Source organism: Camelus bactrianus, chromosome X, assembly GCF_048773025.1.
Source record: "Camelus bactrianus isolate YW-2024 breed Bactrian camel chromosome X, ASM4877302v1, whole genome shotgun sequence".
NCBI lineage: Eukaryota > Metazoa > Chordata > Mammalia > Artiodactyla > Camelidae > Camelus > Camelus bactrianus.
The window spans coordinates 77,413,050-77,426,421 of NC_133575.1; the positions used below are offsets into that span (position 1 = coordinate 77,413,050).

General features: G+C 36.5%; 1 protein-coding gene across 3 annotated transcripts in view; it reads left to right on the forward strand.

Annotated features, from left to right (window-relative positions):
• The window catches only part of DIAPH2 (diaphanous related formin 2), a 797,042-nt gene that overhangs the window by 489,480 nt on the left and 294,190 nt on the right, over positions 1 to 13,372 (forward strand). For all 3 annotated transcript variants that reach the window (XM_074359371.1, XM_074359369.1, XM_074359370.1), the window contains one exon: positions 10,219 to 10,343. In XM_074359371.1, the coding sequence (XP_074215472.1) occupies positions 10,219 to 10,343 (125 nt within the window). The remainder of the gene's footprint in view (positions 1 to 10,218; positions 10,344 to 13,372) is intronic.

Below are 13,372 nucleotides of genomic sequence, written 5' to 3' on the forward strand. Positions count from 1 at the left end.
ATAAATAAATTAAAAAATAAAAATACAGAACTTAGAAAGCTTCTAGAAGGATTTTTATCACATCCGGGGCAGCAGTACAGTCACTGACTTGGGAACGAAAGCAGATATCTGCAGCATCTGCATCGACTCAGTCCACTCAGCAGTGGTAATTATATTGTTTCACTCTGATTAAAATACGGGTAAGCATTGCTATTGGCCTTAAAAGAACAGTTTACTGATAAGAAACTCAGCAATTCATTGCAATGACCTTTCGAAGAAAAGCAACCAACAGTGAAAGCTGGAAATGTATGTACCTTAAAAGATTGTAGAGCTACAGCCAGGAAGACATGCTTACTCTGAATACCTCGGCTGGAGCCGGTGGGAGAGAGGGACCACAGAAAGATGAAAGCTACATCGTCTTGTTTCGGCTAAGCCACCCTTCACCTTTCTACTTGTACGAGTGTTAATGTACAAATTATGTGCACCATGAAAGAAAAAAAGAGTCTTTCAAATTTCTCCACTTTCTTTTAAGGAAATTCAGGCAGATATTTTTATGACTGCATGCTTTTAAAGACCTGCGGCTTTTTGATTTAGTATACTAGCCCCCCCGCCCTCCCTACAATGCAATTAGTAGCGTAGTTGTTATCGGTAACATTTGTTTCAAACGAAGTATAACAGCAAGATTTTGGAGGGGAAAAAAGGCTTAATAGGAATATCCATGGAACCTGTCAAAGTTTAGAATAACTCACAGAAAAGTAAAGGGGAAAAATAGGAATAAATTACAAACATAGGCCAGAGGAAAATGACCTTCCCCAACATCTAGAAATGTTTGTACTTGGAGTGAGTCAAGGATGCAGGAATTATTACCCAGATTTATACAGCCAGAAAACTAACTGGAGACTAAATTATATTATAGCAGTATAATGAAACAGTGTAACTGAAGTTGGAATCTGTATACAGATACCTCCCTGTTTCCTGTGTCCAGCTCAGACCTTTCTTCTGAGCTCCAGGTCCATATTTCCAACCGCCTATTTGCAGTCTCACCTTGGATGGTTCATACAGTTCAAGCTAAACCCTTGAACATTGCCCACAGATCTCCCTTCAAGATGTCTCCGTTTCCATTGTTCATGACAGAAACCCAAGAATCATTCTGAACAATTCCATGTTCCTTACCTCTCCCATTTCACCACCCCCACCCAAGCCCTGTCCACTCTACCTCTGAAATACAGACTGCAGCCATCTTTGGTCACCCTAATTGAAGCCACTATCATCTGTCTAGACAATAATAATTGTTTCTTACCTTTTCTCCCCTTTTCTATTCTCGACCCCCTCCCTCCATTTTCCACATAGCTCCCAGAGTTCATCTTTTTTAAAGTGTAACTTGAATCAACCTCTCCTGCTTAAAGCCTTTCAGCAAATTCCCATTGCTCTTAGGACGAAACCCAAACTCTTTATCATAGCCTAGAAGGTCCCACCTACCTCTCAAACCTCATTTGCTCTTTTAATCCATTGTTAGGTTATTAGGCAAAAGAACTTAGGTATAATAGATTTATGAGATGATACCCAGATAAAGCCTTGCTTTATTTATGGACTGATTTCAATGCTGAGGAAACTTAGACAATTATTACAGTTATATCCTCTAATGTGTTCAGTTCGCATTGTCAATCTCTTTTCTGTGGGCATATGGTAATCCTATTAGTATCCATAGTCAATTAATGAATAAGGAAAACATAACCCTAAGTTTACCCTTCCAAGCCTCTTTTATCTGACCTATAACCCTACTACCAAGCAGAACTGCCAATCCGAGCATCACTAATGTGAAAGGGACTCTAATGACTCCAGCATTATGACCTCAGCACTGACACTGACCTCATGACAACCTGCATTCAGTTTGGATAAAGCTGGTGGCTTTGTATAGGGTCATACCTGTGGACTTCACACACTAGACTTGTTCCGGGAAAATCCAGTCAAGTGCAAGGATAACTTTGCCAAATTATATAGTCCCTTTAATTTCCCTGATGAGTTCAGGAATATAGTTGGTGGATAATCTGGCCGTGGCACAAAAATTACACTCAAGAAGGCTAACATTCTTTTAATATAGCATTATCACTTTATGATGACCCTGTCTACATGTATTTAATTCTTTCCAAATAATGTGTGGAAGAAAGTGTTCACGTTTTATCAATCCATATCACCTTTTCATACCTTCTAAAGGATATATTATACCAGGAGGAAGGGTGTTAATAAAGTTGCCATTAAGTGATTGCTTAGATTAAAAGCATTTGTGAACGTTTATTCAAGAAGCAGGTGGTGGTTTCGGTGTGAAGAAAAAAGTGCTCATGTTTCACACCTCGTTTATCAGAACTTTCCTGATATTGAATACAGTTGTGTTTTACTTTGTAATTTTTTTCAGTACTATTTATTATAGCTCTAAACTAAACACATACACAACTATATCATCAAAATTCCACATCTTACAACCATGTAATGTCAGATTTCTTAAATTGAGGTTCTTTTCCTTTCTAGTCTTTAGTCAACAAGTCTACATTTTACATGTTTTCCCATAATTTTACTAACTTATCTTTAAGGCCTCCTATTATAAGTAATGTTAAGTAGCCTCCTTTCACAAGGGTCCCTTTTACCCTTCATGTTCTAATTCCAATGCAAAAGAAGAATGCATTACGGAGATTTGACAAGTGAAGACATTAATATAGGATTGTCAGAAAGGATTTATCAGTATCTGAAGGTTCTGGCAAGCTTTTTTGTTAAGGAGAATACCGTTCCAGCCATTTACATAAAATCTCCAGGGGAGGACAATTCAGTGTAACCCAGCCTCAGCTCAACAAAGACATGACTTGACCCGTGAAAATTATTCCAGTTTGAGGTGTGGGTGAGGGACAGATCTTTCAGTGCAAGAAAAACAAATGGACTTTAAAAAAGATTCTTCGTGAGAAGAACAAACTTTTCTAACGCGATGACATCCAGCCTCGTGTTATAGAAGCTTCTGCTTGCAGGTGTACTTCCCAGTCCTGGCCTTGAGCCACGACTGTCAACAAGAGCAGGAGATTTCAGTTTGTTTTTCAGTCTTTGATTTAAAAATCGTCACATACTATTTGCTGCAGGCAGAATAACAGTTGCAGAGAGACAGCAGTTGAAAGAACTCGATTCTTCACCAGCAGCTTGGCTGTCCACTGCTGGTGCTTCGGTGGTCAGGCTATGGAATTTGGGGTTGCAAATCATTATTTAGTGGCGTTTAAAATTTTCCTCCCTCGTCCTTTACCGCAGCTAGCCTTTAACCATACCTTCCATAGTTATTCGTAAATGTTTTTTTGGATCTCTTCTTTTTGTTAGAAGATCCCACTTCTTTCTTAAATAAGATGCATTCAGACTGAGGCTTGCAGGCTGAGAACTTGTACAAATGTATGAACACAGACGCTGATTATCAAAGAAATGCAGATCGAAAGTACAAGGAGGTATTATCTCACACCAGTCAGAATGGCCATCATTAAAAAGGCTATGAACAATAAATGCTGGAGAGGGTGTGCAGAAAAGGGAACCCTCCTATACTGTTGATGGGAATATAGTTTGGTGCAGCCATTATGGAAAACAGTATGGAGATTCCTTAAAAAACTACAAAGAGACTTACTCTATGATCTAGCAATCCCACTCCTGGGTGTATAGCCAGAAGAAACTCTGATTCAAAAAGACACATGTACCCCAATGTTTGTAGCAGCACTATGTACAATAGCCAAGACATAGAAACAACCTAAATGTCCATCGACAGATGACTGGATAAAGAAGTTTTGGTGTATTTATACAATGGAATACTGCTCAGCCATAAAAAGGAATCAAATAATGCCATTTACAGGAAGATGGATGGACCTGGAGATCATCATTCTAAGTGAAGTTAAGCTAGAAAGAGAAAGAAAAATATCATATGATATCACTCATATGTGGAATCTAAAAAAGACACGAATGAACTTATTTACAAAATGGAGATAGACCCACAGACATAGAAAACAAATGGTTAGCAGACATCGAAATATGCCTAGTGAAGTTTTTAGAGTTAAACATTTATGCAGTTTTCATGTTTTGTTATTGGTGTTCTCTGCTCTCAGCATCAGTTCAGGCTGTATTTTGGATCCAGTTGAGAAACACTGTACTCTGTCCCCAAAGGCACATGTCCAAGGGGCAAGTGATGGCTCTTGTGAACACACATTGAGGACATATGTTTTTACATTTCATTTCATCAGGATTCTAGTTAAATTGTGTTTTCTGTTAAAGTGCCTTTTTAGCAATTTTTGTCTTCCTAAGAATGAGTCATTCTCTAATAGTTTTTTTTTTTTTAATTCTTATTTGGGTGCCACTTACCACTTGTTTTCTTTAAAGGCCTAAGAAGCCCACAGTGCTGAGCCTTTGCTGCTATTATATAAACACCTTTGCTTCATTTCCATGTATAGCATTCATATAAAATGAAACTATTAACTTATAAATGTACTTGAGGAAGAATACAACTAGGCCTATTGTTCAGACTGCTTGTAATGCCCTTTTCTTTTTCACATGTGCTTTCTGGATGAGTCACTTTAATGCTGTGCCGCTCAGCTGATAGTAATTCTTCAACTAAATATATTCAGTTAAAGAAAATTACAGGGTGCTCAGAATCATGTTTGGGCCCTATTCACATAGACTTGCAAAAGGAAATTTTTACTTGGCCTTTCTGAGAGCTGATGTTAAGAAGTGCTCGGTTACTTTGTCAATGGGTAAAATTAATAGAAATATTTAATTCAGAGAAACAGTTCCTCAAGTTCCTGGAAAAGCTTTTATATTTACATAAAATTACACATTCTGCACATGGTCTAGAGAATGTCACTGGAGTACCATGGTTTTTTTTTTTTCCCCTTAATAAATACATATCAGTTCTCTTATATGCTATGTAATTGAAAAGTCTCTCCATATAAAATCTCACTTAAAATATTTATCTTATATCTTAGTTTTCTTAAAATTATGAATTGGAGCAAGTCTGTCATTTAAAATGTTTCGAATGAAGATCAGGCCACTCTCATATATTTACTGGAAGCCAGGAAACAAGTACTGTATGTATATTTTTCAACATAAGTAAATAGGTAAATAAGATTTGTGGGGAAAGTTTCTCCCTACATACAACTCAAGAGAGTCTAGTGAGCTTAAAAGGTTATTTATGGAGTACAAGGAAGAAAGCTATAATAAAGGACCCGATAGCGATAATTTAATTTTTTTAGTGTTATAATTCAGAGTCAGTAATTCAGTAGCAGATGTAAAAAATGAAATGAGAGAAAAAAAATTAAAGTGCCACCAGACTGACTAATCAGTCATTGAAATGCCTATAGTGGGAATTTACTCAGATAGAAAATGTTTGCACTGTCATTAAAGACTCCTTAATTTATATTAGTGAACTAATATAATGACAGCCACAGAAATATACCCTGAGGCTGACGCTATGCAGGAGACAAGCATTTCTAATCCACTCTGGTATTTAAATGTTCTTGGAACTCCAGGCACCCCACATCTCCCCACCACCTCCAGTAAAAAAAAAAATACATGTAGTTTCTCTCTCTTTCTCTCTCTCTCTCCCTCCTCTCCTTATCTCCCCTCCTCCTCCCCTCCATCTCACACACACTTACACACATACACACATACACATACACCCTGAAGATATATTAGAAGTAATGTAGGCTAAGACCTAATTAGTTAATTCGTTGCATAATGAACATTGTCTCCCAGTTCTGTAGATTGAAGCAAATGTATTCAAGGCAAACAGTCAGGCCGGTAAACACATGTGTTAATTCTTTATAACACTTTAAAAAGAAATGTGTTATCTTTCAGACATGTCTTCAAAAGCAAAGTAACTAACTTTTAAATGTCTCCAGAGAAATACAGACTACTGCACGGGTTTTTATTTCCAGAAATATTCTTCAGATTTGGCTCTCTCTAACAAATTGGCTGTTCATTAGTATAATTGTCACTGCCTCCCAGACCTAAAATTCTATGTACCTTGTAAAACCTACAAACAGAGAACACAATCTAAGCTTAGTTCTCTTGATTAGAAAGAAGACCCGTATTAAATCAGGCCATAATGAGGTAGCAGGTAGGGAATGAGTCCCTTTTTTGTTGTTCAGATTACATCTAAATTGTTGTTTAATTTTTGATGGCACCGTTACAGTAGGAATTGGTCCTCTGGAAGATAAGGTATAGTGGGAAGGATAGTGGAATATGAAATGAATATTTATAGATTACCTATTACGTACCTGTTATAATGATAGACACTTTATCGAATCATTTCAGTTGAATGACTACCCTTTAAGGAAGATGTTATTCTCTTTACTTTGCCAATTGGGATTTAAGGACCCAGAGAGGCTACGTGATTGGCTTAATGTAACCCAACTAGTCGTTGATGTGGTAGAGATTACAACCTAGGTCCATCTGACTCCTGAGACCATGCCTGTCCCCAAATATAAGTGACATACCCTTGCGCCAGTGTGTACAGAAATTACTTCAATTTGTTGGCCTTCTGGAACTAGAGACACTGCTTTATATTTATAATTTCCTTAGAAGACATCATTTGGCTCAGACCACACTGCTTTCTGAGAGTAGTACATACCTCATAGAGTTTTTATGAGAGTGAAATGAGTTAATACATAAAACTACTTAAAATAATGTCTAGCCCATAGTAAGTACTCAGTAAATGTACTTATTACTTAAGAGACTAAGTAAAGACGAACCTTACGGGGACTAGTTGAAGGAATAGGGTGTTTGGTGCCTGGACAGATTAAGAAGATGCGAGTGGCACCTTTCCTGTAAAATAGGGAGTGGGCTCGATCAGTGTTGCTGTGAGGCAAAATGAGGAGTCACGGGTAAGAAGAGTTCAAGAAGGCTGATTTTGATTTTAAGTAAATAAAGTTGTTTTAATTATATCAACCGTCAAAAAGGAAATAAACCACTTAGGGAGAGAGTGAACCCTTTCTTCTGGATCTAGTGTTTGCATCACCATCGATTCCCTGGGTACCCCTTCTGTCCCACATCCAAGCCTGGGCCACTTGTCTTGCTCCCCAGCCAGACCTGGAAGTTAACACTCCATGAAACAGAACATCACCAGTGAGAGAACAGGAGATAAGAAGGAGCCAGCAGGTGAACTGCTCACTCCCTGTAACCAACTCTTCCGGGTTGCAGTTGCCTCATTTGTCTTATGGGGAGACCAGGACTGACCATGTGATTCAGGGAGGGGCCCAATACAAAATGAAATTGCGGAGCCCCATTTTAAAAATTACTAAGGATTTCAAAATGGTGACAACAAAGCATTAAACAAAGTGCAGACCCCTTCAAGCATGGAGCCCTGTGTGACTGCACAGGTCACCTGCCTAGGGACTTGGCCTTGACAGAGACAACCTGAGACACTAAGCGACCAGCTGTAGTTTTTGGAAAGCTGTTCCCAGTTCAGTAACTTCCTCTCCTGTATTTGCTTTCTTCTCTTTTCCCTCATGCCCATTGCCCTGGGATTAGACCCTAGTGAAACTGTAACATGCAGGCTTTGTCTTAGAATGTTTTCCAGGAACATAGACTATGACACTGATTAACCTGAGTTTTGCGAACTTGAGAGGCTGATCCAGATCCCCTGTAATGTCACTTCTAACTCTAAGATACCATAATTTCACCAATTTAAGGAGACATATTTGATATAATGGTATTTTTTATATAATATAGCCATAAATTTGCATGTGGGCAAAAATTCTTGGATTATTACATCTCCAGTATTTTGTTTTCTTTTGTTCAGGCATAATATTAATAATTTATTAGAGACGGAGAATAGAGAAGCCTAGGATGAAAAGATGTCCCTTACTTCTCTTATCTCAGCTTCTCACCTTCCCCTTTGTCTAAGCATCTCTTGCAACCCTGCTTCCTCTTGATATTATTAGACAGACTTCAACTTCCTGCTTCCTTTTCATATTGACATAATAATTGATATACTAGCTTTCAGTCATCATGGTCGTATCTAACTTCTACATCGACATTTAGTTGCAAAAGTGGGCATAAATTTAAATTTGAATAGAAACTTCTTGAAGTATGCATATTCATTCAACAAACATTTATTGTGTGGTAAGTACTGAGGGAAAAGCAAGGTGTCAGGTAGAGATCTTACCAACAAGGTAAGCTTGAGGTTTTAGAGTGGAGTCTCTTTTTATGTACACGAAATAAAAATAATCCTCACTTAAAGCAGAAGATGATATGTGGAAGATGACTTAAACAAACAGAAGTGGCTATAAATGAGAGAGAATTTGGACTACAGCTCTAGAGGGATTTATAGCGGACTAAGGATTTGAGATGTGAAATTGATGAGAACAGATATCTAGAAAATATTGTTTTATTCAGAATTCAACTTTAGGGTAAAAGCCATTTCACTGGATTAAAAATAATGTCTCTTGTTATCTGAGTTATCTAGTCGTTTGTATGCATAGCAACTTGATTAGGCTGTTTCTGTATTGAACAATCGAAAGAATCCTCCTCGTCATCCCCTTTTTATTACTGGAATTACTGTTGCTTTTAGTAGGAGAATTACTATTGTGACTTAAACCTGGCCTCTGGGCACATTTTGTTTATTGCAGAAAGTTATGGTGAGTTTATTTCTTCCGTGTAGCGTAAATGACGTAAACCTCTTGGCAACTTCCTATCTTCGGTTTTTCAATCAAGCAAATGGGAAAGGAGAAACCTTTTGAATAATTAGCAAGAATCTACTGGAAAAACCCAAGTGAGAAAAATTCAATTTTAAAGTCAGAGAGAATGATGTGCTCCACAGCAAACTCATCCTTTAAGTAAAGCAAGCCATGATTTCTGAGCCATTAACAAATTTTTGGCAAGACAAAACTCTCTTAGACTTTTCCAATAAAGAATAATTTCCATACTTGTCAGATCTAAACAAATGGAACTAAATTGGACATAGCCATTTGAACTGACAGATTAATAGGGAAAAAAATAATTTGTCTTTAGTGTTGGTGTTTGATTTTTAGTCTCTTGAACTTCCATGTATATTTAAGGCAATTTCTCCTCATTGAGTTATAAAGGTGTGTGCGTGTCAGTGTGATAAATTTGTATCAGAAGACTGGCTGAAATTTGCCAGGGGTTGATTTTATCAGTCTCTTGAATTTTTCACTGTAATTCTGATATTCCTCTGAATGAGACTGAAATTTACTTTAAAAAAAAAAAAAAGAATTGTAATATTATTCTATTTCTCTTTCACTGCCCTTTAATGAAAAGGACTGTGTTTCAGAGGCCTGGAGTTAAAAAAAAAATCAATGTCACAGGCTACTGAAATTCTGATACTTACCTTGTCTTTTCAACTAGATCCCTGCCAAATGCTGTTGATATTGATAAAAGGCTCTTCATACATAATTGGCAGTCATTCAGTAATAAAGCATCTATAAAACAGCGTAAGTTTAAAAAAAAAGGTATCTCTGTGAAAAGAAGGCATCATAAGAGATCTGGAAAGTGTGCATGTATTTAGGATCAGTTTGAATACAATACTTAAAATTATTGGTTGTCAATGAGGAGAGAAAAAGAGAAGTGCAGAGAATGCTAGGGGTAATTAAAGCAATTAATGATAGTGTTTGAGGGCTGACTGAAGCTTTGTGGGTGTGTATGCGCCTATGTGTTCGCTGCGGTTTACTTTAAATTCTCTGTATCAACAGTTACTTTTCATGTCTCTATGAGTATAAAAAGTACTAAAGACAGGAACTTTTACCGTAGATACTGGTTTATAAAAATCAGGATCTTTCAACAAAAGAAAAATATTTGATCCTTTTATTTAATTTAACCTTAAATCATTTATATAGCCAAGAACACACATTAATAAGATAAGATCTCTTTGAACCTTAGTTTATCTTTAATCTTCAAATTAGATTTTAAAGAATGAAATATTAGGAATTCCATCAATAAATTTAAATAGAAATGGATTCATTTGAGCTAATGGCCGAATAAAATGGTGACATTCCCATATTAAACATGATGATTTGGTATATTATATTACACATTTTCACTTATTTCATGAGGAGTAGAATTTTTATGAGCAGTAATTCAGAAAAATGAGTTGACTTCATGGAACTATTCTCCACGTTAAAAAAAAAAAAAAGCTTTAATGGATACTGTTTTCTTTTAGTTGTATTGGAGAATACCTGGTAAAATGTTCTAAACACTTTGCATGTTGTTCTTTAGTTTCAGCTCAAATTCTCAAGAGCAACCTTGCCACAATGGAACAACAGATTGTTAATCTGGAACGTGACATCAAGCGATTCCCCCAAACAGAAAATCAACATGATAAGTTTGTGGAAAAGATGACGATATCCTTTATTTATTTAAGTATTTTGTTTAGTTATTAGTTTCTCTGTGTGTGTGTGTGTGTGTGTGTGTGTGTGTCTGTCTGTCTGTCTGTCCATCTATCAGTTTACTATGTGGTTAGTTGTCAACCTGCCAGTCTGTTTACATGGTTTGGATGAATTTGTATTTAGGCTGTTTTTATATGAGCAGTGTACATTTTAGTTCATGATGTTTTGAACCAGATAGAGTAGGCAAGAGAACAATTCTATCAGGAAAAAAATGGCGTTTCTCAAAGGATTTCATTTGAAGGCAAGGTAAGTCTTATAAGGCTTGATTAGATATAAAACAAAACAAAGAATCTTCTTATCTAACTAGCTGTTTAAAGGAAATAATCAACAGAAGATTTTTTCTGGTCAAAATTTTTATTTTCCTCTTTGTGTGTGGAGGGTGATATTTTCCAAAGGGATACATGCATTTTCAAGGGCAATCAGGGCAATCAGAGGATAATATCAGTGAACTGAAAGGTTATGAAGAATGAAATGGATGCATCGATGGATGGATAGATCAATTGATCAGTAGATGATCTATTTTAATAAATTGTAGTGGGGGGAGTATAGCTCAAGTGGTAGAGCGCATGCTTAGCATGCCTAAGGTCTTGGGTTCAATCCCCGGTACCTCCATTTAAATCTATCAGTCAATAAACCTAATTACCTCCCCCCTCAACAACAACAACAACAACAAAAAGTGAGGGTATAGTTCAAGTGGTAGAATCCATGCTTAGGACGCACGAGGTCCTGGGTTCAATCTCCGGTACCTCCTCCAAATATAAATAAATAAACCTAATTACCTCCCCTTCATCAAACAAACAAATAAATAAATTTTAGTAGCTATCTGTGTAACATTAAGCATTTCCTGCTACATAAATGTTTTTACATCCCTGTTTTACATACAGTATATTCATGTAAATTACAGAAATACATGAAAGGAAAGCTTGAGAAGCAACATTTAGCTTGAGTTGTTTAATGTTAAAGCTGGTGTCTAAAGATAAACTACATTAGAGCTGATTTTTTTCTATTCTATTTTGGTTTTCAAAAGTTAAAGCCATATCCTTCTCCTCTGGGTTTAAGTAAATATCTTGAACTGCAGATTGATTCACCATTTTATATCTCTAGAAGGAATAAATACTGCAAATTCTTTATCTGATAATAAGTAAATTCCTTCAACTATATGGCCGTCACCTTGTTGCAAGGTTAAATCTCCTGCCTTTTACTTTGATATGCTTTCTTTCCTGCCTAACTTGGGAGTTATGGTACTGAACTTGAATTACTTGAGAATGGCCATTTAGATTTATGTGAAAACAATTTTTTCATTTTCAGTTTTTTGGTTCATGAGTTTACACTGTATTTTGTGTGGTCCTTTAGTGAGGCCAAGTACTGATATAAATAGGAATACTGGAAACATAAGTTTGTGGGTGACTGGAGGCAGGAAATCCTCAAAAAATAACCTTGGATTACATAACTGCCCACACTGAAATATATAATGTGGGGATTTTACTTTGTTGCTGATTAGATTTTTTTTCAATTTTGTTATGTTGTCCTATGGCTGGAAACACCACCTACATTTTTCAACTTGTGATTTTTGGTTCTTGCTTCACATATTTGAATTTAATTCCTGATCTCCTTGTTCTTTTTAACATTTTATTCCACAGTTGGCTTCTGGCCACACAGCAGCATGCAACATTGAGGCGTCTTTGTTGCTCATTTAGCAAAAGAAAAGTAATTTCAAACCCTCATGAACTTGGCCTGGACTCTTTATTTTATTTCTCTCTTTATGCAGGTAATTAAGCACTTTAAAATGAAAATCCAGAGCCTTCTGTATCTGTATGTTACAGATGAGTGGTTATTCTTCATTTAAGTGGCACTAAAGTGTGACTGTTTGTCCACAAGGGGATTGAAAACTATATTAAAATGTATGGAGCTGTTACTTTGCATATCATATTTTTTAAAAGCACAAAATAAAGTTTACAGCAATTTATTTTAGAGAAACTATTAGAATATTGAGTTGGTGAAAAATTCCAAATTAATAAATGAAAATGATAGAACTCTTGCTCCAATTATTCCTGCTTCGGAAAGCTCCTTGAGCATCCTTTGAGAGTTTGGATCTCCTAGAAAATGACAAAGAAAATGTGTAACCATCATATGTATATATGTCATATAAATTTGGGTGCCTACTTAGTATTTTTTCTACTCTTCTGGGAATTCCAAAAGAGAAGGATATTGTATTGTGGAATACTTGATTCTGGTTTAAAATTAGAACCATGATTCTGTTTCTAGTGTAGGATTCTTTGTACTGGATGATCTTACATGTGTTTCTGTCTCCTGCCAATAAATTGTTTTGCCTCAGGTCACTGGCCCTTTAAATTGAATAACTACAGGAACAAGTATAGGGGTAGCTTCCCTTGAAAGTAACCTTACCTATTTAAACAGTAAAGGACTGTGAGTTCAAAAACTGAATAGCCCTGCTATTCCTGGACTTTCAGTGCTATAGTTAGCAGCAATGGTGTGATGGCCAGAGGGCAACTGAGTGTGCTGGTTGAATCTTCACCAGATCTCCAGGTTGGGCTAAGTCCCATAGCACCCTGTGTTCACCATTACTATTTCACACTATTGATTGAACACTTTTCTTATGGTAGGCCTCACCAGGCCATGAAAATACAACAGTGTACAGGATAGAATGCTTGACCTCAAGCTGCTGACAGTCTGATATTTACACTCTTGTCTGTCTTGCTGTCCCTATGGCCAAGATCATGTCCGGTGTGTTAATTTCTCCATGCTCATCCCAGTGCACAGCACCTAGCAATAAGTATGTGTTGAATTACAGAATATTATAGCCAGAGACAGTGAAGATCATCCAGTCCAAGATCCTATTTTTTTTTTTGAGGAGGAGGAGGTAATTAGGTTTATTCACACATATATATATATTTCTTTCATTTTAGTTTTTTTAACACCTTTATTGTGGTATGGTTCCAGTAAACTACACATATTTCAGATGT